The sequence below is a fragment of the Colias croceus genome, chromosome 10, assembly GCF_905220415.1.
Source record: "Colias croceus chromosome 10, ilColCroc2.1".
Classification (NCBI taxonomy): domain Eukaryota; kingdom Metazoa; phylum Arthropoda; class Insecta; order Lepidoptera; family Pieridae; genus Colias; species Colias croceus.
The window spans coordinates 2052113-2079906 of record NC_059546.1 but is presented as its reverse complement, the minus strand read 5'-3'; the positions used below and the strand labels follow the sequence as shown (position 1 = coordinate 2079906).

Sequence of the window (27794 nt, the reverse complement as noted above, 5' to 3'; positions counted from 1 at the left end):
TCATCGCTCGAAGAACTCGCCGTCAGTAAATGAGTCAGTGTAATTATCTACTTTTGGTTCTAATTGAATATATTTTTCCTCATGTTCTCGCGTCTTTCTCCAAACGTCACTAAACATATCCAGACTAATATGGCATTTGCTTCCTTTCTAAATAATTCTTCCACAGTTTTCAAGTTAAAGTTCACATTTTGTGATGCTACTTTCCCTTTAATTATGCCCCATAGTAACTCTATTGGGTTGAGTTCTGGATGGTATGGTGGAAGGCGCAATACACTATGTCCATGATCTTTGAGGATTGCATCAAGTAAAAATTGTGTATAGTTTGGCTTATTTTTTTTAATAATGTGATAACTCTGATTATTAATTAGTAATTTGATTTTTGAAAAAAAAATGCCGATTTTAGTCAAAATTTATATTTTTCTAACAAGATCCTTATCCTCCAATCTTGGTGAGAAAAATTGACATTTCTAATGAAAATGAACAAAAAATTAAATGATTTTATTAAATACTGTAAAATAGTCTATAATTCTTCCATTTACTGTATCACAAAATTCTTCATAGATTTTTAGATATTCCTACTACACCATCACCCTGTATTTATAAACAATTGCAAAATATGACACATACATAGGCCGGGAGATACTGACACAAAATTTCGGGTCATTTGTAACAGAATGGCGGTTCTACAGAGGTCTTATTACGCAATGACTAAAAGAAAAATGATGGTCAGAACGCTGGTACCGGCGGACTAGTCGCGTGGGCGTTAGTTGAACTCGTCGTATAAATAGCGAAAGTCAAACGATTTGTAACACAAAAATTTTAGAATTTACCGATAGCCTATAAAAAAGATGTAGTCCGCCGGTACCAGCGTTCTGTCCATCATTTTTCTTTTTGTCATTGCGTACTATAAGACCCTTCTAGACCACCATCCTGTTACAAATGACCCGAATTTTTGTGTCAGTATCTCCCGGCCTAACATGTGCAATGTGTAAATGTGTTGACGTTCCAGCTCTTCTTAATATATCTTATGTATACGATTGTTCGTTTGTAACAAGTTTTGTCAAAATATTTATAGGGGATTTAAAAATAATTTAACCAGCAGAAATCTTATCTTAATCTTATCTTAATCTTAATAATATATATAAATCTCGTGTCACAATGTTTGTCCTCAATGGACTCCTAAACCACTCAACCGATTATAATAAAATTCGCACACCATGTGCAGTTCGATCCAACTTGAGAGATAGGATAGTTTAAACATGTAGGTACCACGGGCGAAGCCGGGGCGGACCACTAGTATTTAATATACATTCTTGTTACTGGTACAGTGGTTGACGAGTGAGCGTAGAACCGAGGGGCCCTGGGTTCGATTCCCGGTGGAGACGAAGAAAAAAAATGTCTCGGTCTGGTAGAAGTCTACTTGTCCCTTCAGAAGGCCTACTTGTCCCTAAAGAAAAATCGATCAGTGAAACAGATGTATGCATAATGCATCTGCCCCTTACCCCACTACGGGGACATGGGACTTCACACACTTGTTACTGGACATGGGCAATATTTAATTTTTTATTCAGGACGAGTGGCAAGTATAGGTATTATAATCAATCTGTAAGCTTCCCATGCGTGGCGCCCGGATAAAAGCCCGAAGTAAAAAATGGGATAATCCAGGGTAATTTGTCTCTCTTCCATACTTTATAGAGATCCGATCACCGTTTTATGCGTGAAAGAGTGAAGAAATCTAATGATGTTCACAAATTTTTAACGTTAATTATAATATTCGAAAGATATAAAAAAAAAAAACTTGAAGAACTGAACTACGAAGATTTTTTTGTATGTTTGTGTGTATCGCGGTAACATGACATATCGTAGGTAAATAATGGGTGTAAAACTCAAATATTAAATGTTAATTAACAAAGTTTATGCACATGCAGCGTCCAATATTCATTAAATTAAAACACTCATTTGACGTCCAAATGGAGCTCACTTTTGTTTTACGAGAAAACATTAATTTCGGGACGTATTCTGTGTACGCTTTAATAGCAATATGTTAATTATGGTAAAGAGGATTATATGTTATTTGTTTGTATATGGAAAACTAGGTTTCCGCCCGCGGCTTCGCCCGCGTTTTCAAAGAAAAACCCGCATAGTTCCCGTTCCCGTGGGATTTCCGGGATAAAACCTAGCCTATAATACTCGTGGATAATGTAGCTTTCGAATGGTGAAAGATTTTTTAAAATCGGTTCAGTAGTTTATGAGCCTATTCATTACAATCAAACAAACAAACAAAGTTTTCCTCTTTATAATATTAGTGTAGATGGAAAATTCTGGATATATTGGAATTTATTGTTATGTTACGTTTTAATAATAAAAGCTCATAGAGTTCAACTTAAAGCTTAAAGTGATGAAACTGTACTCTGGCGTTAGTATAAGACTGGTTGCAGAGCTTGACCGACCGTCAGTGCGTACCGTCGGTCCTGACGATACGCATCAACAATAATTGTATGACTATGACACTAATACGCATGACAATACGCGTGCGTATGGTCGGTCTAGCTATGAACGGTTTTATGAATTTCCATACATATGACAAGCGCGACTGACGTACGCACTGATGGTCGGTCAAGCTCTGCAACCAGCTTTAGTTGTCATATTAAGAAGGCGTTAACTTTTACCATAGACATCAGTTTTCAAATAAAAAGAGTATAATCTAATTCAGTTTAACCAGTCAAAAGTTCAAGCAGGTATTGAGAATTCTCCGTTTTTTGAAGTCTTTGATAAATGCTGGAAAAATGGGAAAAGATTCCTTTTATTGGAAACCAAAATTATGCGATCAGTTAATTTATAGAGGTATTGGTAATAGGGTATAGTTTGCATAAGGTGAAGGGTCCAATCAAAGGAAATCAAACTTTCAAAGTGGTCCCAAGGGATGATGAATCAACAACTGAATTGGATTAGAATTTGATTAATTAAGTATGATTTGAATTCTAATAGCATTCGAATGCAAAACTATTATGATTATTTCTGTGTCATTTATTTGATGAAAACTTTAACGTAAAACCATGATTAACTATACTAATAATAAAAAGCTGAAGAGTTTGTTTGTTTGAACACGCTAATCTCAGGAACTACTGGACCGATTTGAAAAATTCTTTCGGTGTTAGATAGCCCATTTGTAGAGGACTGCTATAGGCATATATTATCATCACGCTAAGACCAACATAAGCGGAGCAACGCGGGTGAAACCGCGGGGCGCAGCTGGTCAGGCATATACATCTCTTCGTCTTCGTATGAACATTTCGACTAAGAAAAGTCTGTCACAAAAACGTTCAAAAAAGACGTGTGGCACTCGGGGACTGGCCGCGGTAAAGCTATTGCATGCTATGCCTTCAAGTCACACCTCCGTGCCCGTCGGAGTGGGGAGCGTGAGGTTTTTTCGTTACGGAATTTCTGGATTCGGTCCCCGCGCTTAAGGCCCGCGATAGAAGCTATGCTAAAAAAACTTCTATTTTTAAGCTATATAGCTTAAAAACTACTTTAAATCCTTGTTATAATTTTCCACCAGACTGGAGGCTGTATTAACACGTTCGTTGTAACACGAGCACGTTTTAAACTGCTATTTTAAATGACTATTTAGGTTAATGCAACTTAAACTACTTGAGCTCGAGTGCACTGAGTTAAGTGGAAAGCAAATTGTAATCCGTGAAATGTCTTTTTACTGTTTATTTATTATGTAGGAATGTTAATGTACGGTAGTCGTTTTATTAATTTACTATGAGTTAGAGTTGTTGTTTTTTGTAGGCTTTTAAATTCTCAATAGTTAATCATAATCAAGGTCGACATAAATATAACAAACCAAAACATATTAAGAACTAGGAATAACAAGCGTTAAATAGGTGTTTTGTAAAATATAATAGAAAATTATTTCGCATATCAAGGCCTTGTCGAAAAATAATGTCTGTTCTTTTAAGGAATCATTTTAAGGAAATTCTATTATCTATGTAAAATTATCCAAATTTAATCATCATTTTCAGGAAATTTTATCAAGTAAAATGTTCTCATTATTCATTGATAAGCAGATGTCCCAAAAAGAATTTCATCACAGATTAAAATTGTTACAGATAAAATATAATTTCCTGAAATTGAAAGACGGACTGAGAAACGAATTTCCTGACACAAATACAATACTTTTTTATTAAAGAAATACTTTATTGGTAAGTATAATTCGACTGAGTTATTATTATTTTTTAATAAGCATAGCACCATGGAATCTAAACTAAATAAATATGATAATATTTCAGTTTCACATAGAATAAAATATCAGTTATAAACCTATGTATTTAGTTTATTCGAACACGCCTATACCTACAATATACCTTATATATTATATATTCTGTATATTAATTGTATATAATATACGGAACCAAGTGATAAACCGTATTAACAAGAAATTTACTCAAATACGCGAACTTAGACAATTCAAAATTTATACCTAAAAGAAAAGTCAACAAAAATATTTTAAACACTCCAGTTAAAGTACTGAAAGCAGTAAATAAAAAATTCACTTACGTGTTTTTCGAAGAGCGTCAAGTATCTGAAAACAAAAAGAATCGTTAAATATACTTTCTTATAAAACTTTTACACAATGTTTATTTGTAAAGAAAGAGAGGTTTTATTTTCCAAAAAAAATGTTTTGGTAGGTATTTTTTGTTGTTTAAATACATACCTATCATAATTATGTAATCAATATTTTTAACACTAAAAATAATAAGTTAATAAAAATATTATAACCATCTTGTAATCCAATTAAATGTATGTTTTAATTATGTATAACACCACTATAGTATAATATGGTCTAAGATCCGAATATAAGTCGAAATGCAACTAAAAAAATTGTTTTATTATCTCGAAACTGCAATGAAAATAAAAGATTTTTTAATAATTAATAAAAAATATCCTGTCCAGGATTTTCCCAGTCAACCCATTTTTAATACATTTTTTAATACACTAAATTTATTATAAAATTGGTCTCATTCTATTATATCACGCCGTTGCATTTCGATTTTCGACTTATATTCGGATCTTAGACCAATAAAACAAAGTCGTTTTCTCTGTCACTTTAAAATCTTTAAAACTACACAAAGGATTTTGATGCGGTTATTTTAATAGATAGAGTGATTCAAGAGGAAGGTTTAAGGAGGTATATAATTAATAGGTTTTAGACAAAGCGGGCGAAGCCGCGGGCGGTGAGCTAGTAAATAAATATTATTGTTACATTGTAAAAAGGTAACTTTACAATATCTACTAGGTAACTATATAAAAAGGATAGCTCAAATCTAGTAATAGATTTAATGTTTGTTTTTAACTTTCATACCTATTGATAACGACTAGACCACTTCACAGCCTCTAAAGAAAAAATTGAGAACCCTTTTCCGATAAAAACGTTAAGGATATCCAATAAAAATCGTGATTCCAATAACAGAATGTGTGTTCAGGACACAAGGCCCTTACAAAGGCGGATTATCATAATATAGGATACGGTATACCACTTTCAATAATGGTGAGGGCTTATTGATTTTCAAATTTATGTGCATCTTTTTTACGTTAAATCATAAAGTTAGGAATTTATTAAAAGTAAGCCTAAGAAAGATGAAAGACGTTAAGCTTTTCCCATTTACAAAACTGTTTTGTTTCAAAAAAGATCATAGGTACGTTAGAATCAGATGAAATTAAGTTTTCAATGGGCAAGAGAAGTACAACTTTTTTCTTCGATGTTTTTAAGCTATTTCATAGCTTCTATCACGGGCCTTGAGCGCGGGGACTAAATCGAGAAATTCCGTAACGAAAAAACCTCACGCTCCCCACTCCGACGGGCTCGGAGGTGTAGCCTGAAGGCATGCTATGCAATAGCTTTACCGCGGCAGGCCCCGAGTGCCACACGTCTTTTTTTAATTTCATTTAATCACAAAAGTTCTTTCACAATGATGATGATGATGATGATGATTCCTGAACCTAAGACGTTTAATGTAACTTTTTTTACGATTATATTACTATCTAGGTATGTCATGAATGATCTAAACATTTGAACAACTAGCACAAATAAATAGATTGGTTCATGAGGAAGGTATTATTTGTTAAGTTTTAGACAAAGTGGTTAAAGCACAGTGCCCGATTAGCCACGTAGCAAGAGTAGCAAATGCTACGGGCCCCGCGACTCGGGGGGCCCCGCGGTCTAATACCTGTCTGACCGTAAAAAAATATCAATTTATAATACACGTACCGTAAAAAAATACACCTACCACGAGAAACGTTGGTATCAAAATCTACAACAATAATTTAAAATTTTACCACGTTTCTACAATTGAGCGCTGGCTACACCAAAAGTTGTGTTGTATTGCTTGCACTGCGCTACACGCAAGTTGGTAGCACGGCAAAACTAACAGGGGAATCCCCTGATATTGTCATCGAACGAACTAGTCGTAACAACCCGATCAAATAAAATAGGATCCTATCGACTATCAAACCTTAGATTACAAAATAAAAGGCAGATGGAGCATGACAATCATCCATCGCCCTTGTCAAAGAAAATACGAAATCAATAACGAATACGAACCTCCGCCAGTGCTACAGCGATTATAGTAGTAGGGGAGCCCAGGATGCTAAATGTGGATTTACTCGAGCGTCACGGGAACCTATTAGAATTGGTAGATTAGACCATAGCGAGAAAAAAAGGTCCTATAATGTTTTCACTTTTAGCGGTGGGGAAGGGTTTTTTGATTTTTTTTTAATTTAAAAAAGAAAAAAATTGGCTTGGAAATACTCAAGCGCGTTAGATATTGATATTTTGCATGCTCCAGGACGTCACTGAAAAATAGTATACGTTAATCTGACGATTTAAGTGGCGATTTAATCGCTATGAAGAAAGGGTAAAAAATTAAAGTAATATTATTCGAGCGCGTCAGATTAATATATGGGGGGGTTAATTACAATATAAGAAGTCCCCATTTCGCTAATCTGACGATTCGAGCTCAACCTTAGGGAATTATGGATTATTCAAATTTTCCAGCGGGGCCCCTGAGCGCACCCACCAACCATAACTGCTCATATTGACTAGAGGTACTAATGAATAGCTAAGGTACCGTCCCTTATAGTAATCTGACGCGCTCGAGTAAATCCCAAAATCCCCTCTTGGGCTCCCCTACTATAGTGTCATGCAATACGTCAAAGGGGTTTACTATTTTAGTAAAAAATGTGATATTAAAACGCTGTAAAATTTGTTCCCGAAAACAAACAAAAAGATCGTTTTACAGGTTCTCTGTAGATTATTTGGCTTATTTCATTTTTTATACAAATAATAATTTTACATATACGAATAACGAAGGAATACAAAACTTCAACGTATGCTGCCAGTATTTTGAAAATGAATTTGCCATTTTTATGGGTAAAACGGTAAAATGGTTAAAAGATAGTAGTGCTGTTGGATTTTTCGATCGTGAATGTGATTATTTTTATAGTGCAATAAAGGTTTATGATCATTATAAGATAATTTTAATAAGCATAATACTTTTATTTTGTTACTTTTATATAGCTTAAAAACGTCAGAGTCGTTTTCGCCCGCGATTTAATTCATTTGAACTCCGTGATGGATATGACAAAATTATTATTATTCAGGAATTATATTTAATTATTATCCAGTAAAGCAGCTGACAATGTGGATGTCGTAAGGTGTCACTGAAAATCAGTGTTAAGGTATTATGCCTCAGGTATCCTGAGTGGCTTCCTTTTTTAGCGCAAGCAACCATACATAAATTTATGTTTTCTATTACCTATTATTCATAATTTACAATGCTATTTTTGTGTGTTTGTGTGTATTGGAATAAATGATTTCTTCCTTCTTTCTTTCTAAAAATAAAATGTCCCGTGTTCTAGACTAAAAACTACCGCTATCCGCATTTATATATTTTGAAAATAAAAAATAATATAGGTAATCATTGTAATTTTGAAACATTTTTTTTTATGTAATTTATTTAATTAAAAATTTATCGTTTATGTAACAAAAGAATTTTTAACATATTAAAAAAATTATCATATACAAATATTTATATTAAAATTAAAATTAAACCCTGACAGCTAATTTATGTAGAACGGCACTAACACCGCCGCTACCATATTAATTCAGATGATTGCAATGTCACCTCATAAATCAAAATCGGTTCAGCGGTTTATACTGCAGGGCGTGCCAAATAAATATTATACATAGATACACTCGAAAAACATAACCCTCTTTCTTCCGTAGTCGGGGAAAAATTTTCAATATCTGGTAACATAACACCCACACAGAAGCACCGTGTACGTACAGTTTTATTTAATACCCTTTAACTTGAGAAACTATAGCAAACGAAGGGCCTCTTGACAGAATTTGCTACAGGCCCCGCGCTGGCTTAATCCGGCACTGTTAAAGCCGCGGGCTACAAGCTAGTACATCATACATTACAAATGTACAGTAAAAATAAAACAACTTTTTACCATCGTAACGCCTTTAAGCCTTTCAACTATTTGAACATTTCACCCCAAATGTGTTTCTAAGTATGTTTATCGCGTCGCATTTGCATACGATTTCAAAGTGAGTTACAAGTTGGTAGTTATCTTGCATGTGTTTTGAATATTCATACTTCACGGGTATATTATGTGAAAATACTGATTGTTTGGAACTTAAATTTATGGAAATAGAACAAATTACAAAGGTTTGATTGAAATTTGAAAGATACTCTTTTGCGTAAAGTTGGTATTGTAGATAACATTGATTTTAGATCTATAGTCTTTGTAGTTGGCACGTTTTAAATATTTACAACAGGACACATTGCACATCTTAATAACATGGAAAGGACAAAAAATAGTTTCCTACTATTAAAGACTTCTTATGCATAATTAATTTTTGAACGATGTTTCGCTACCCAGTTTTTAATTATTAACCGACTTCAAAAAAAGGAGGAGGTTATCAATTCGGCCGGTATATTTTTTTTTTTATGTATGTACACCGATTACTCCGAGGTTTCTGAACCGATTTACGTGATTCTTTTTTTGTTCGATGCGGGATGGTGTCGAATTGGTCCCATAAAAATTTTATTCGGATAGGCCCAGTAGTTTTTATTTTATGAGCATTTTTGTCTGTAGGTATTTGTAAATTTTGCAAGTGCAAGTTTGAAGTCGGTTGTTTTTAACGCAGTTATCACTTGTACTCCTTCGGTATGTCTGGTTTATAAATGTTCGTAAATGTCCTGGCAGAATGACGATAGACGGGCCAGTAATATCATTAGATAAGTAGTTTTACACAGAAGTGAAGTTAGTGAAAGAACTGTAACATGTAACTTGCCAAGTTAAAATGAGATGACTCTACCTAATAAACTAGTTAAAAATTGTTATGTAATACGGCACGTTCTTATAAAATTATCTGAAGCTACTATATTACGATACTAGTTTTATCTCAAGAAAAAACACGGTAAAAATTTCATCTCTTATTTCAACCGCTAGGTAACTATAGAGATGTATTTTTTGAACTATTTGTGCTGCGCATTCGAGTTCTTTTGCTCCAAGATTTTGTCCAAAATGTTGCTATGATTTAGTCGTGGAAACGTAACAAACAAAATGTCTTAAGTATATGAAGTACTTTGATATGAAGATTGTTTGTAAAGATTTTCTCAATAACAAGATTAATAAAAGAACCAAATCAAAATTTATTAATATTTTCATAAGATCTGCGAACACGTTTCGATAACAGTTTGAGTTTGAAATTAGTTTCCCTAACTCCTTACTTTTTTGAATTTATTGCTGACGTTATATATCAGAAGTTTCTGAGTGCCTAACATTTATTTATCTATACTAATATTATAAAGCTGAAGAGTTTGTTTGTTTGTTTGATCGCGCTAATCTCAGGAACTACTGGTCCAATTTGAAAAATTCTTTCGGTGTTAGATAGCCCATTTATCGAGGAAGGCTATAGGCTATATTATATAGCCTATAGTCTTAGCGTGTTGATATATAGCTTATATATCATCATACTAAGACTAACAGGAGCGGAACAATGCGGGTGAAACCGCAGGAAACAGTACCTATAAGGTTATTTGTACACACATTTTTTTGGTTAGGTAAATAAAACTGGCTCAATGTTCTGATTAAGAATAAATGTATGTAGTTTTAATACGCGATGTTTAATTTTATTATAAACTACCCGCCTAAAATATTAAAACATACTAGTTATAAGGGCAATGTTAAGTTTTTTTTTATTAATTATTAATTAATTAATAAAAATGAATACCTAAATGTGTTGCTAAGCGTAAAACTCGAGAACGGCTCTACCAATTCGGCTAATTTTTTAACGTTTTTAGGTTTTTGTTCAGACACACGGGGTAATAGAGCAGAAAAACGTCTAGTTTATACTAAAATCAGTAACGATTAAATTCGAAATATGATTATTTTTGTGTAATCCGTATTCACTTTTGATACAACATATTAATACAAATAATGCGTTTGACTTCATGAAATGAATTAGGTGTGGAAAATAATTAATATTCAACTCGTTATCCGTAATTTAATACTGAATACGGATGTAACTTTGACATTAATTGACATTGTGAATTTGTGAGCTTGTTTAAAAGTTATCTCTGATTATAATGAACCGTAAAGTTAAAATATGGAGTGTAGGTCAAAAATTATTATTGTTAACTTAGTATACACATTTTTAGTGGTAAATAAAGCCATTGGTGCTAAAATCTAGGTGGTTTCTGATTGTGGATCTATAAAATTAATATTTTAAAGAAAAAATTGTAGGTATTTAATATTTATTGATATTTGAGCTCTATGAGAAATGCAATATTTCATCTTTTAGACAGTTTTAGAGGATTTTTGATTCTATGTATTGGCAAAAATATGTAGGTATGTCCAAAAGATGGTACAGTTTATTAAAAATCTATAATTTAGATAATACTAGCTTTCCGCCCGCGGCTTCACCCGCGTTTTCAAAGAAAACCCCGTTCCCGTAGGATTTCCGGGATAAAACCTATCCTATGTCCTTTCTCGGGTATCAAAATATCTCTATACCAAATTTCATGCAAATTGGTTCAGTAGTTAAGGCGTGATTGAGTAACAGACAGACAGACAGACAGAGTTACTTTCGCATTTATAATATTAGTATGGATTAATCAAATTTAAGTAGTAAATAATAATGGTAACAAAAATAAAACGTTATCAATTCTTCATTATGACCTCTCTACAGTTGCGCAAACGATCGTGACGTCATCAGACCATTCATACTGAGAAATTTGAGATATCATCATTACTCTAATACGAATAAAGTGTAGAATCGAGTGAAAGTAGTGAATTTATTTGAAAGTATTACATGTTTCGATTACGATCAGCAAGCATCGGTGGTTCAGTGGTAGAATGCTCGCCTGCCACGCGGGCGGCCCGGGTTCGATTCCCGGCCGATGCAAATACCTTTTTTATTTTTAAATTAAATTTATCTTTAAAATTATTTTTAATTCGCAATAGCCATGAACAATTTATAAAAATTGACTGAACGTTTTTTATAAGAAAAATAATTTTTCTAATTTTTGATGTTCTAGTAATATTTAATAATTATTTTTAACCGACTTCGAAAAAAAGGAGGAGGTTATCAATTCTGCCGGTATAATTTTTTTTAATTTTAATAATTACCTGGTAATACGGAATTAGTATATTTCTACATTTTTTACTAGATATTGTAATCCTTTTTTTATCTGGGGTTTTAAAATTACAATTACATAATTATATAATTTTCTATATAAATTAAAGCTAAAATATATTATGTCAAATTATATACCAATTGATGATTTTAAAGTGCACTGTAATTCTTCAAAGTGCTGACTGAATTGAACATTATAATTAAAATTCATCAAAGTGGCTTACTGATTGGCATTCCATATCAAGCCTTCTACGCCTTCATGGCTTATCAGCAATCTGAGCATCTCAAAAAGCGCATATCTCTCAAAGGGAAGATATCATCAAAGAGGTCGAGAGATGAAGGTTTTATTTTAATTATAGCACAGATAATATAATACTTTATAGAAAACTAATTTTCTTAATTAATATTATGCTCGATCATCTAGATTCAAACAACTTTTAAAGATTGTAGAGATAATATTTATGTTTGAGAAGGTTCATTTATAGTGCCTACCTAAAAACAATAGGGTAGTATGTAGGAAGAACTAACGTTACAAATTTTTTAGTCTATTATTACTCAAAATCAAAATTATTCAGTACCTTTTACAGTAAAGCGGATCTATTATGGCAAAATTATCACCCACACTATAAGGAGATAATTCGAGGAGGTATAAGTATAGGGAATTATAAGAATTATTATTTAGTAACAAATCGAGATACTTATTATTATTTTTTTAAGCTGTCATATCTTAGCTGCTTCACGAAATATACAATACAAGAGGAACATTCAAAGACCAACCCCCTCTTTGCAGCCAAAGATGACCAGCTCGAGCAAATATCGTGCACCAAAACGACAATAAATCAGGTACATGCCGGAAAAATTACGTTATTTTACAACTAGATTTCCGCCCGCGGCTTCGCCCGCGTTTGCAAAGGAAAACCCGCATAGTTCCCGTTCCCGTGGGATTTCCGGGATAAAAAATATCCTATGTGTTAATCCAAGTTACTCTCTATATGTGTTCTAAATTTCATTGTAATCGGTTCAGTAGTTTTTACGTGAAAGAGTAACAAACATCCATACATCCATACATCCTGTATGGATGTATGAACTTTCGCCTTTATAATATATATTTGATTGTATTAACAACAGGAAAAGATTTATTTTATCGAAAACTTGTATCTAATCTTATAAATTGTATATTAAACCCATACTAATATTATAAAGCTAAAGGGTTTGTTTGTTTGTTTCATGTTTGAACGCGCTAATCTCAGGAACTACTGGTCCAATTTGAAAAATTCTTTCAGCGTTAGATAGCCCATTTGTCGAGGAAGGCTATAGGCTTTATATCATCACGATAAGACCAACAGGAGCGGAGCACTGCGAGTAAAACCGCAAGGCACAGCTAGTTGTACATAAACTTACTGTAACTATTTACAGCTGCATTGTTTAATTTTCACTTGTCAATAAGTTTGTAGAATGTCGACATTAAGTTTGCCAATACTTTGACAAATTTGGCACAGTTGTCAAGTCTTTAGCAAATAACTAATGGTAGTCACTGCCTATTTTGAATAAAGTAATATTATAAGTTATGGATAAATCGTATTGTAAGTCTGGAAAAAAAATTGTTTTCCAAGAGAGTTATAAAATCCGTTAGGGCTTTTCTCATTTAGAATATATTATGATTTTTTATGTACCTATAGTTGATAAATAAATAGTAATAATATTCGTGATAAAGACAAAATGAACGAAATTGCAAGCTTTGCTAATACTTTTATTTTTAATTGAGAGAACTACCCACTAAATTTCATAAAAAACTAGCGGTCCGCCCCGGCTTCGCCCGTGGTACATATTAACGTTTTCTCTATATGGAATTACAACGAAAAGTGGCATTGATTTTTATATATTAGAAGAAGAATAACGTATCATGGACTTGTTTTCTTCGAAAATTAATGCAGATTTTATAAAAATAAACACTTGACTTTTAACCTTATTTTTTCTTATACATATAATTACTGCAAAACCAAACGTAATTTCTTCAAGATTTTAAACATATTTTGAGCGTTAATTAGAAGCAAATAAGATTATTAAAATTCTAAAATCCATTTAACTAAAATGAAAATTTATAATTATTTTGTAAGTATTGATGATAAACGTAAAAACAATAAATTGATACAAACAGAAAATGTGCAAAAAGTAATGTAAATAATCATAATATTTTGTCGTACCTTTAATATAAAAATATGATATATCTAATATCTATCTAAGTAAGTATAATATAAAAATGAATCGCAAAATGTGTTGGTAACTAAGCGTATAACTCGAGAACGGCTGAACCGATTTCGTTGATTATTTTTTTATAATATCTATTTATTCAAATACGATGATGGTTCTTATGGATTGAAAACGTAAACGATGGACGAAGCCGGGGTGGATCGCTAGTTCAGTATAAAAATTGATTATAATAATTTTAGCGTTAAAAAGCACATAATATTATATTCGTTCAAAAATGGAACTTGATAATATTTTATACCGATGCACATAATTTGAACCCATATGCTCTCTATATATATCAACACGGTACCACAGAATACATAATAGTAGCTAAACGCTACAGAACGGACACTCTCCGCCTCCCGCCAATATTAAACACTTACCTCACCCCGCACGATCAGACATAAAATGGTCCATATTTTTCTACAAGGACGATACGCAACGAAGATTGACAACATTAATCAAATTGACTTAAAGTAATTTTATTATTTTGGATTTGTGATTATCGATTTTGTGATGTGCCAACCATAAAGCGTTAACACACACATTTGCAGTCTCTACAGTGTGACTGTCAAAAGGATAATTTTGTATGGAGTGTCCGGGGTGTGACGGTACTAAGACGTATCGTTTTATCAATGAATACACAATTTATCAATCAAACTATTAACTACAAAATGCTCTTTGAACAAGAAGTGTCAATCTTATGTTTTATGTGCAATCGTTTTTCCAATTAAATCTAACCTATAATTTTAAATGTGTATGATTGTTTGTCAATCATGCTTTAACTGGCCTAATGATTTAGATAGATAGATGAAAGGGAAGCTATATTTTTATACTAATTTTAAGGTAAAAGCCGTAAAAGAAAGCGGTTTATGAGATGATGTATTTTATCATAATTATCCAAAAATCTACTGCATTTATTTGAATTTTGAATAATTTAGTAATTCCAATACAAAAGGAACAAAAACATTACATATAAAATCACATTACTGTATAAAATCTAGGAAAACCTTTACTGAAAGCATTCAATACAAATACTTAGAAAGGACACACGAATCGGCGAAGAATCCCGATATTGTTTCGACATTCAAAAGCTTGCAAAAAGCTATTTCGTATAAAATTATTAAAATTCAACGAGAACTCCCAGGTGCTGAAGTGTGTTAGAACCGCTCCAATTTATTCTTCCTGGCAATCGCCTGGCCCATTTATTTTTATGGTTCTATTTAGCACACTTCAGTTTTAAAAATCTTTATAAATGGCCCTTACTTAAGCTCGCGACAGGCAATATAGAACAGTCAAGGATCGGGGTGCGTTCATTTTTAGGGAAAAAATAGCGTTGTATACGATGTGTATTAAAAAAATGTTAAAAAAGTATGTGTGAATGTGGGTGGTCTTATCCTAAGTCGTTTTATTTTAAAAATGTGTTGAAAACGACGATATTTAAAAGTTTTTTTTTATAAAAGAACAAAATACTGGACTGCCGCCGTTCATATCAAGAATAAATTAGTAACTCTTTATTTTAATTAGAGGTAAAGCTAAAGTTTTATATAAAAAAAATATTAGTATTAAAATAATGGTCATAAAATTCGAATGCATCTTAAGTTTTAATTCCATTTTCAGAAGATTCGCATATTATTATTACCTATAGGTACCAAAGGAAACTCCCGATTAACCGATTTATTACATTCTGTAAACACTAGGTATTCTTTATCTAACTTTTCCTAAATTATTAATTAACCTTATTCTTAGCAAAAAAACCTTTTATTTGTACCTGTTTAATAACTTGTCTATTAAATTTATAAAAGTAAAGCGCAGTTAGGGTTGGCAGCCCTGACAGTATTCCTTATTGCAAATAACAAGGATGCAATAACAACTATCAATTGATAGAAACGTACGATGTCGTATGATCTGTACCATTATACAATCTATACTAATATTATAAAGCTGAAGAGTTTGTTTGTTTGTTTGTTTGAAAGCGCTAATCTCGGGAACTACTGGTCCGATTTGAAAAATTCTTTCAGTGTTAGATAGCCCATTTATCGAGGAAGGCCAACAGGATCGGAACACTGCTGGTAAAAACACGAAGCACAGCTAGTAAAAAGTTATTTATTTGATCAATTGCAATATTATTCGAATCGGGAAGTAAAATGTCAATGAGAAAATATATAAATCACGATTACCTACAGATTGTTATTTTGACCGAGTGAAGTTCATGAAATACGGAACTGAAATTTTTGGTGTTCGTTTGAATTTTATTTTATTTTATTTTTCACCACTTATGTGGGCTTGTCTTACAAACTCAAAAGAATTTTTATAATTTAGAAAACAGATGAAATAGTTTTATGAGCTTTTTGTTTTTGACCTAGATTTACAGCTGAATATTCAGTAGTTACAAAGAACATTACCTACACAACATTATTACAATAGATATATGTGTATATCTAGCGATAGTACACAATCATAAATTATACAATTTATTCCCAAATTTCCATACAAATTGTCAAAAATATTGCCCATACATCAACCAAATGAAATACTAAAGGGGTACCAATAATACATTATGACGTCATCAAACTACGAGTGATATCATGCCTCGTAAACATTGGATATGAAATTATTAAATTCTTTCTCGTACAAAACGTCCAGTATTGCTTTAATTAAAACAACTAGACAAATGGGTTGGGCATGCTGTGTTTTATTATAAGACTGTAGTGGTAACTTCGATCACGTAACTTTTTTTATGATAAACTAGCTTACGGCCCGCGGCTTCGCCCGCTTTGTCTAAAACCTAATAAATTATATACTAAAACCTTCCTCTTGAATCACTCTATCTATTAAAAAAACCGCATCAAAATCCGTTGCGTAGTTTTAAAGATTTAAGCATACAAAGGGACATAGGGACAGAGAAAGCGACTTTGTTTTATACCTACTAGGTATGTAGTGATGATGAAGAGGTAAAAGGGACTAAGTAATTTTAAACATTATTCACGAAAATTTGAGATAGGTAGGTAGTTACTAGTTACGTACCCTGTGCAATTCATTTTATTATAGTATTTGTACATTTTTAAAAGTTATATTTTGTGTATTCTGGTTTAATTATTAATTTTTCATTGTTATTAATATCGACAAATATTAATTTTTAAAGTGCCTTTATAATTCAATAATGTTTATAAATGCTTTGTTAAAAAGACTTTTCTTATGTTATTTAGCAATCCACAATTTTAAAAGAACGAAATGCAATACGATTATTTTTTCTTACAACGGATGGTCTTTAAAAGGGCGGGGCTTTTACATACTCTTGTAAGTAGATTACATTATTACTGAAATGCTATAATATAATCGAAAAACTCACCAAAAACGACCAGACCACAGGCCAATAAATAACAATTAAAAACTTTACACAAAATACAAACTAACAAAATGACTTCTTGTTACATAATCTATGTAACATTTAAAAATAAAAGAACGGGAGTAAGAGACAATATTTGAAACCGTAACAAGATATGAGTTACGAAACGCTCGCAAACGTTCACATACAACTTTATGAAAAATTCCTTCAAACTTCGTACGATACACGTTGAAAGGAATCAAAGTTTTACACATAGAAGTTAAAACTGAAACGGTATTCTGCCTTTGTTTCTTTCTGTATATAATATAACGTCGTATAGAATTATTGTATTACATTAATTTTATCCTTTTACGCATCTGGATGAGTTGACAAAAGCTTTAATTGGTTGATTTTAATTTATTTCATTCAATATTAGTTATATTTTTTCCAAATAAATAATGAATTATATGATTTTTAGAGTTTAAATTTTGCGTTTCAAAGTTCTTAAAAAGTTTTTTCCAACTATTGAACAGCATGAAACCTTTTTACGCAGTCAAAAATTTAAAATTCGAACGCTTCCAAATAAAAAAGAATATAAATTATTCTTATAATATTTTATTACTGGCCGTTACGTTGTAAAAAAAAATAAAATTCGAACATGGATGCCCGCTTACCGTTTAGTAGTCAGTCGGCTGCCGGCGGCCGCGTCACAACGAATAATGCCGTGCGGCGGTCGGGCCCCGACCTAAGCTAAGTCTACGTATTGCAGTACTGAAGAAATGGAGACCCAAAGATTGATCGCTATTGCCCCAGGGGTGTTTCTGTACATCTTTTCACACCACAAATCGAGTGAAGTTTTAATAGAAGTCGATTAACAGGAATGACTTGTGGAAGTAGTTCGAACGTTTTATCACCGTTAAGGATAGGCGCTTTCCTGTAAAAAGCTTAGGTAAAAATTCAATTTTAAATTAAAAGAGCATCAATTGTTTACTTTTACATTCATTCAAATATAAGGACTTTTTACATTAATGAAATATGTAATTAAAGTAATAAAAAATTAAAGCTAGTTAAAACTATACCACCCTCTCTTGCTCTGCTCTTAATTAAATCAGGAGAGAAAAGGAACATGAAGAGTTATAAGCTAACCTAGAATTAGTAATCTACAGATAGAAAATTTTTGAAAAATGGTTTTGTCATTTATGTGCTTAATGCCGTACCTACTAACTACTACCTATAAGCCGTACGTAGTATAACCCATATGGTAGTATAACCTACGCAAAACTTATTTGTTTTTCATGATTCCTCATGTTTACATTATGTGATCCTTTTTTTTTTTTTTAGTGGGGAAATCTTGCATAGATACCCACGGCCTCCGGGGAAGAGGCCGTGGGTTATGTCGGATTCCTACCGACCAAAACCCCACTGTGTTCCGTCAAGCCGCATCAGCGACAGGGCCACGGGTATGTGTAGAATTCATCCGTGACCCCATCAGCGGCAGCCCGTCGCCGGGCCCAAACAAGCTAAGAGCCTGCCAGCTCTACCCTCATGGAGTGGCGTGAGCGGAACACGTCTCACGCCGCCTCATCCCACATTACGTGATCCTGCCACACGCCATCGCATTTTAGTGAAGGTCGATCTAAATAATCTACGTATATTGTATCATGCTATCCAGCCTCAATTGAATAAACACCGACCGATTTGTATGAATAACAATGGAATAAATATTTTGCGCACGACTTGATACGAACCACAGGTTGGTTTTCCTGTAATAGAAAGAATGTTGAAGTTTTACGAATGGTTATATTATATGCACAATTATTGTAGTTAAATAATAATAAATATAGCTAAGAGCGGAAATAATACTTGCTTAGTATAAAATACAATTCATGAACAAAAAAAATTGCGTCTATATTAGATAGACTAAATTAGATAGTTTTTAGATGAAATTGTAAATCAAAATTATTTTTCAAAATGCCTGAAAATAATGCGTAATCATATACCGTAGGTGAAGAAGCGGGTAAAAATATAGGTATTAAAATAATTGTAATTTTTTTTTTTAATTTCTTCCATAATTTCCACAAACATGAAAATTGTATCAATAACATTATCCCTTGTTTTACCATCTTCAATTTGGTACACATAAAAAAGTTTCGCTTCTAATTTTAAAAATTGCTTATGCAATTGAATTCATTTTTATTTTTGTTTTCATTTCGTCTACACCTGGTGCTCTGCGCTTTGTCTTTCCGCTTCCTGCTTCCTCCAAAATTAAGTTTGAGCCATAAAAAACAAAGACAGGGGAACATTATTCTCTAATTTAAAAAGGTTCAATTTAATATTCATGGTATGTTTTAAGGAACTTTCTGGGTTCCGTAATTTTCAAGAATACAAATTTTTTTGGTGACAACATTTTTCGTTTGTGAGTCTTTTTTTAACTAGAAAAGGTATAAAATATTCCATTTTAGTTCACTATTAAGGTCGACTGATATTAGATTGAAAATTGTATTGATATATCGATTAGATATAAATATTTTTAGCTAGTTTGGTTTTAGCGAGGCTCATCAGAGATTCTAAAGATGAATCTTGGTTTTAACCAGATTATAGGTCAAGGCAACGATTAACGTCTGCGACGTCTGTTTCTTCAGGTAATTATAACAATCTCATATTATTAAGAAAAAAATAGTATACAATCGGCGACAAATTATTTCTAGATTTAAAAAAATCGCTACAAATTGATGCTTTATGGACGTCAATAAATAAGATTAACGCACCCTAATAAGGTAATCCAATTTTTGCTGAAAATATTAAAATTCTATGACAGCTGATTATATAATTTCCCCAAGAATATCGTTGAAATACGTACTCGATGGTATAATTGGATCATTAAGAAGGTACTTTTATAACCTCACCTAGGGTGTTATTACAGTAGTGATGTGCGACTTTATCGATAAGACGTGTTTATTTATATTTTACTTTTGAAAAAAAAAACATGCAACAGAACTTAGCTATCTACAAGGCACAGTGCGGACTTATTATGCAGTGAATTATGTTGGCAGAAAACTCTAAATTAGGTCGGCAGTACATGTATTGGATATTAGGTGTGGTATTGAAGTCAAATAGAATGATAGATTTTGGATAAAGTAATTGTTTGTATTATACACACGACCTTCATTTATTTCAACGGTAAATTTGAAATACAAATTATATAACTTATCGATAAACCATCACATCACTAAACGTTTAGACTAACGTTTATCGATAAGGAGCCAATTAGCAGCTCTAATACTAGCTGGAGAGGATTCAATCCCACAGAAGGTACCAAGAGATAGTTGTTAAGATGTTGATCCGATCAGATTGTTAAAGGGAATTATTTTTGAAGAGCTTCTAAGAAAACGGCTTAACAAAACGATCTCTATATGTTTTTATGAATTATATATGGCCTTTGTTGGAAATTAGAATAAAGAGAAATCAGTAATTTCAATATTTACGTATGCATTTTTGTAAAACAAAAATGATACGGCCATGTCCACATATTTATTGTGGTGTAATTATGCGAAGATAATTTTTGTTATTACTTTACAGATATTTAATATTAGAAACGGTATTTTACATTTAAAATACTTATTATTTATTAAAAAAAAAGTATTTATTGTTTACTTCTATTTCTGTTTATAATATTATCACCTCTATTTCAGGTAAAAGGTCATCGGAGGATTATATAAAAGGAACGATATTTAAAAAAATACAAAAACTTTTGATAAAATGTAAATTTGGCATTAATTATTTATTTGAGTAGGTATTGTTCCTCGCCAGATTGACCAAAAAGGAAATCGTATCTACAAATAATTGAAGACACTAACTCATTTGGTCTCGCATTTTACCTCGCAAATTGTTAGTACACACACACGTTTCAATTACCGTGTGTAATGTAAGTCTTCCTCGTTAATTAAAACTATCTTATATAGCTGTTTCAATAACAACGATTAGCGACAAGCAAAGCGAATGGCGTGGTAGCTTCTAGAATGTTGTTGTCTATGCGAAGCGAATGGCGAATTTTAGAATGTTCGTCTATGGCACTAACTGTATTTTTTTCTTTTACAGCTAGCAGTCGTAGAGAGGAGTTGTTTCTGAAAATGTTTATAACAATGGTTGTGGCTACTACCATCTACTACTATCCATCGGTTCATCGGTTCTGCAGCTCTAACGTAACCTGTTTACGAATTACGAACACCTCCAAAGCTATGTTTTCTTAGTACATAAAATATGATATTTCGATCTGAAGTAATGTAGAAAAAGTAATTTCACTGCAGAATTCTCTCATGTGTCTGTCATGTGTATGTGTAGAATGTAGATATGTCTGTCATATACCATCTCTCTATCATCGGCGAGCCAGAAATTGAGAAAAGAGTGATACATTAAATATTATTGAAAAATGTAATTGAACTCAAAACTCACAGAAGTTACCTTTCCCTGACACATTATACCGAAATATACAACAAAATTAAATCGCTCTCGCTTCCTCCCATACACAAGCAAGTACTTTGTAAGTCAAAGTCTGTAAATCCGCATCTGATGCAAAGTCTCGACACAGCCAACAGCCAACAGATGTTAATTGGACGCCAGTCTAAGAGAATATTCGAACATCATCAACTGTAACTACGAAGAATTGTGAAACACGTGTGACGTAGCGATTGTATGATTAAGTTCTAAAGACCAATATGCATAAGTAATTGTTGACTTATATTGGAAAAATGTGGTTCTAATACTGACATAACTTAACTAAGATTTTGATTCAAAATAGGAACATTATAATATTTTTCTATACAATAAAAAATTAGGACATTACAGCGTATGTAAAATGCGATTTTATTTACTTGTTAATTATCCGACACTTCCTTTCTATTTGTAGATCAAATATGAAATAGTAACTGCTCTGAGAACTCTAACAATGAATGCAATACTGAAATTAATAAATACTCAAGTTAAATTATAATTAATATGATTGAAACTCACTACAAAATTGAATTCATTATCATCCAACATAAAACATTCAAACAACCGCAAACAGCACTCAAAACTAACAAGGAACTTATAAAAATTTTATCGACATCAATATTGTTACAAAGTAAAGTTTGTATTTCATGAATAATAATTGTAGTTGCCATTCGCAATACATGTTGGCACAGTACGAGGGAAAAATTCATTCGCACGGTTTAAATTTACGACAATTGACATTGGTGCGACGTTATTGTTTTTAAAATTATTGTTCGGAGCTAACTAAATGCAGTTGCACCCTGTATGGATAGGTTTGTTTAAAACTATCCATATAAGCTAAGTATTTGTTAACAGGTTCACTGTCCACAGACCACATACTACCAATACAATAGTACCAATACAATAGTTTTTGTCCAAACTTCATTCGGAAGATTCTTATACAGAAAAAGACACGAAAAAGGGGCGATGAGTCAGAACGTTTGCTGATGCACCTAGTCTTCTATAATATAAAAATGAATCGCAAAATGTGTTGGTAAGCGCATAACTCGAGAACAACTGAACCGATTTCGTTAATTCTTTTTTTATTACATTTCCTGAAGTACGAGGATGGTTCTTATGGAGAGAAAACGTAAAAATGTACCACGGGCGAAGCCGGGGCGGACTGCTAGTTTTATATAAATGTATAAACCTGTCGTGTTAATTGTTCCAATTATTAAAAAAAAAACTTCCTTCTCTATAAAGTGATGTTTTTCTCATTCTAGTAAAAGCTTCAGTATCCTTAAGTTTCACAAGTGCATGGGCTTTGTATTGGCTTACGGTTTGCTTATAAAGGTGGAGTAGGAGGCAAATGAGATTGTTTCTGTAAAAATAACACTTTTTGGATCGACTCGTTTTTTGCGCAATTATACCTACGTAGGTAGTATGTCAAAATAAAGTGGAGCCTATTTATAAATAATGTTTTACGATTTAAAAAAGCTTCGATCACCAATAAATAAAGTACCTATTAATACTCCAATAACGAGAACAAAATAAAAAACTAAACACAAACATTAGATATATAGACAAGGCATACCACTTGACAGGTTTTCCCCATTATTTTAAGATGTTGACGCAAAATACGCAATAAAAGTGTATCCATCTTAAGTGTTACCTACTGTATGAAAAGTATTTTATAGTAATGTTATATAGGTACATACATTTTTTCTATTGATAATTGCCTTTAAAAGCAAAAAGACCACTTAACTAGACGTATAGGCCTATTATAATCCTAATTACTACCTACTGACATTATTTAAACGCCAAATCCTACTATTAATAGTTAGTGGTCCTACTAAAATAACATAACAACTTTCATAGTTTTTTATTTGTATTAAAAATACGATCAAGGAAAACCCTTATAATAGGCCATTTTTAAATTGCCGTTTTGTTCAACCCTATATTCTAGAGTTGTCAATAAATACGCAAATACAAACTGTATTCAAATCTAGTAGTTTAAAAGTTATTTCTCGTTCAAAGTAAATTTATCCAGTATAGATGTAAATTGTATCGAGGGAATAATTTATTTGGACTTTGGTCGTGTTAAAGTGTCGTTCTCTGAATACATTTTACTTCAAGCTTAGGAAATACTACCTACTAGGTTTATTTTTTAGAAATTATATATTATATAAACGAAATGATTAATTTTTGTTCGTTGGTTTCGAATTAAAAACCCGATTTTAAATTATTTTATTCTTTGTAAGTTATATCTACAGCGTGGAAATTTTTGATGGGCCCTGGAGGGAAAGAAAATACTAAAGATAGCAAATGTTGCTGAAAGGAAACATTCCTTTATTTTTGGAAAGAAACATTCCCATCGAAAATTTCCACACTGTATAATTAGTAACGTAGGATACCTATATGTATTATGTTTTGTCCCTATGAACTGGTGCGTCACAATAATGTTAAAGTTACTGATTAAATTGATTATTAATTGAAGTATAAATTACTAGGATTTAAATTAGATTAGGAAATAAAGGAATAAGAGTAACACATATTTAGTATGACTATAATATAACGTTTTATTTAACAAGACACGAATCATTTAGGAAATATGTATTTAATTAAAAAATACAATAAGTATGTGGCATAATACTGATAGGTATACTTCAAATTTAACTTGTTAAGGTGCTATTATAACCAACCTATTGATTACATCATATTAAACCTCTATTAAATTCAAATAGCCCTCGGCATCGGAAAATTACAAGTTTCGATATTACCCTTAGTTCCTAATTACTTTAATTTTACCTTCCATAAACGGAAAAGGTATTACATATTTACATATTATATCACTACATAGTATAAGAGAGAGAGTTTGAGTTTGAGTTTTGAGTTTTATGTGTTTTCCTTTGCAAACGCGGGCGAAGCCGCGGGCGGAAATCTAATAGTATAAAACAAAGTCGCTTTCTCTGTCCCTATGTCCCTTTGTATGCGTATGTAACCTTTAAAACTACGCAACTGATTTTGATGTGGATTTTTTAATAGATAGAGTGATTCAAGAGAAAGGTTTTTATATCATTTATTACCTAATAACACACACAGCACATTAAGACACAGCGGGCGAAGCCACGCGCGGAAAACTAGTATTAGGTATAATAAATGTATATATACTAGATCAATTATTTGCCAAAGATCCGTTTTTGTTGAAGTGACAACATTTTTGTTTTCAAATCAATAGGTGTATCTACCTAAGTAGTTAAAAAGTTTGATAATAGTAAATTAAACTATTTTTGACCATATTTTACACTAGCTTCGCCCGCTTTTTCAAAGAAAAACCCGCATAGTTCCCGTTCCCGTGGGATTTCCGGGATAAAACCTAGCCTATGTTACTCGTGGATAATGTAGCTTTCGAATGGTGAAAGAATTTTTAAAATCGGCCCAGTAGTTTATGAGCCTATTCATTACAATCAAACAAACAAACAAACAAAGTTTTCCTCTTCATAATATTAGTGTAGATTTCATACATTTGAAACCACAAAGCTTTTAAACGTTCTTACTCTATTAATTAATGGGGATTAAAATGGGTTCATATTATATAATTGACATTTTATAGACCAAGGCGAAGTAGGGCGTAATTTCTATAACTTAACTACATTTGGGATAATAACGTTAACACAAAATGTATCCGAATTTTAAGGACCCTGAAAATAGAGTCTATTATTACTTCTGTGGTCAACTTACAAAAATATTATCTACATGTTTACAACATGTTTATTATAATCACAGGAATTCAAGGTAACAATTTAAAGGTAGGTAAGTAATCTTAATATTATATATATCTTAATATATGTGGGAATAGGATAAAATATTAAGATGTATTTCATGATTACTAGTTTTATTTTTAGTCTGTGTTTTTCTATTATTTAATCTGTGGACATGTTATCTGTAGACTGTAGATTTTTGGTTGTCTATGACTTGACTTTGTGTTTTGTGGTACGATGTAATGGAGGATTGTTGAAATGTATTTTTGATATGTAACCGGTGTCTGGGAAATAAATCGATTGGGCGAATTTGGCTTTTCATTTACACCATCCCCACATAATTTGGGGGCTCGTCCGGGATACGGGATGGTGGAATAAAGAAAAAACAGACGAAGACTATGATGCCGGTGATTTAACCTGATTATGAATTTACGAATTACGAACGAAGACTAAGATTTAAAGAAGCTTATGATTATACGATTACGACTTGAAGACTATAAAACTTTTTATTTACATTATTCAACATGCCGCCGAAACGAGTAAAAGATGATGATGATTGTGGTGAACCATCGCCGCGTATTTCCTTCAATGACTTAGAGAAATCAATGACGCCATTTTCGGGTGATGATGCCTATGGCATCGAAACATTCGTAAAAGATTTTGAAGATATTTCCTCTTTAATGCAATGGGGCGAAATAGAAAAACTCATATTTTCGAAGCGGCTTCTCGCGGGAACCGCCAAGCTATTTTTACGTTCACTAAGTGGGACCACCACGTGGGATACACTTAAGTCTGAGCTCCGTGAGGAATTTGGTAAGAAGTTGAACAGTGCAACTGTTCACAAGAGACTTTCAACTCGCCGGATGAAGATGAATGAGACTCATCAGCAATATTTTTTACATATGAAGGAACTTGCAGTACTTGGGAATGTTGAAGATGAAGCCCTGATGGAATATGTCATCGACGGTATTAAAGACAGTGAGTCCAACAAAAATATTTTATATGGCGCTTGTAACATTAAAGAATTCAGAAAGAAATTAGACATTTATTCAGAAATTAAGAAAAAATCATATTCACCTAATAAGATTCAAAGTAATTCAGTATCAAAGTCCATTGGCATGAAAATTCAAAAAACACTACGAGTAAAGAGATGTTTCAATTGTGGAGATTTAGATCATGAGTCGCCTAATTGTACTAAAGGCATTAAATGTTTTAAATGCAACATGTTTGGCCATAAATCAACTGAATGTTCTAAAAGTATAAAAAAGAGTTTGGAAATTATGTCAACTAAAAATAATATTGATGTGAGACCTTTCAAGAAGCTGAAAATAAATAATATTGATGTAGAAGCCCTGATTGATACCGGAAGCGATGCTAATTTAATAATTATGTCTTATTTTAGGAAGATTCAAGGTGAAAAATTGTTATCTTATAGTTCAGGAACAACAGAAACTTTAACTGGAATAGCTGAAAAGGAAATTTATACAAAAGGATCTTTCACAGCAAAAATTGAAATTGATGATTGTTATTTTGAAACTTTATTTTATGTTGTTGATGATGGCGCTATCCCTGTCAACATTATATTAGGAAATCCTGTACTGAAAGAAGTAGAAATCAATTTTAAATCTGGAACTATCACTGCAACAAGAATATTACACCTTACAATGCTAGAGAATGAAAATGAAGATATCACAAATGTTGAAAATAAAGAATATAAGAATAAAATACAGAATATTATAAAAGAATATAACCCCAAAAGATGTACTAAAGCATCAAATGTAAAACTTAAAATATTATTAACCGATGATGTACCAGTTTATCAGAATCCACGACGATTGTCACCTTTGGAGCTTAACATTGTTGACAAACGATTAAAGATTAAAGAATGGCTTGATGAAGGAATAATAAAAACAAGTAAGTCTGATTATGCTAGTCCAATTGTGCTTGCAAAAAAGAAGAATGGAAACTATAGATTGTGTGTTGATTACAGGAAATTGAATAAGAAGATTATTAAAGAAAGATATCCACTACCACTCATTGAAGATCAATTAGACAGATTAACTTATGCAAAAATGTTTACCTCGCTTGATTTAAAAAATGGATTTTTACATGTGAATGTTCATATTAATAGTCAGAAGTATACATCATTTGTAACACCACGAGGTCAATATGAATTCATTAAGATGCCTTTTGGCTTATGCACTGCTCCTTCTGTTTTTCAGAGATTTATTAATGATATTTTTCAGGATCTTATTACGGATGGTATTGTTCT

The 27794-nt window shown here is 32.2% G+C and overlaps 2 protein-coding genes and 1 non-coding gene across 3 annotated transcripts in view; 2 read left to right on the top strand and 1 right to left on the bottom strand.

The window, feature by feature from the left end:
- LOC123694757 (calexcitin-1-like) overlaps window positions 1-18053 on the bottom strand; it is a 51453-nt gene extending 33400 nt beyond the window's left edge. The window contains exons 1-2 of the mRNA XM_045640324.1: window positions 17966-18053; window positions 4564-4588 (exon numbers count right to left, since the gene is read on the bottom strand). The gene's annotated coding sequence lies outside the window, so the exon portion shown is untranslated. The remainder of the gene's footprint in view (window positions 1-4563; window positions 4589-17965) is intronic.
- On the top strand, window positions 11412-11482 carry Trnag-gcc. Its single transcript has one exon. It is a non-coding gene; the product is annotated as a tRNA-Gly (tRNA).
- A 7563-nt stretch (window positions 18054-25616) lies between the features above and the next one.
- Window positions 25617-27291, top strand: LOC123694760. Its single transcript, XM_045640326.1, has 2 exons — window positions 25617-26500; window positions 26925-27291. Exons 1-2 carry the CDS (start codon window positions 26047-26049, stop codon window positions 26978-26980), a joined length of 510 nt encoding a protein of 169 aa, XP_045496282.1. The 5' UTR covers window positions 25617-26046; the 3' UTR covers window positions 26981-27291.
- The last annotated feature ends 503 nt before the right edge of the window (window positions 27292-27794 follow it).

Coding starts and splice junctions, on each gene's coding strand:
- LOC123694760 (XM_045640326.1), top strand. CDS start 26,047: ATGCCGCCGAAACGAGTAAAAGATGATGATGATTGTGGTGAACCATCG. Junction 26,501..26,924: donor CATCGACGGTATTAAAGACA/GTGAGTCCAACA, acceptor GTCTTATTTTAG/GAAGATTCAAGGTGAAAAAT.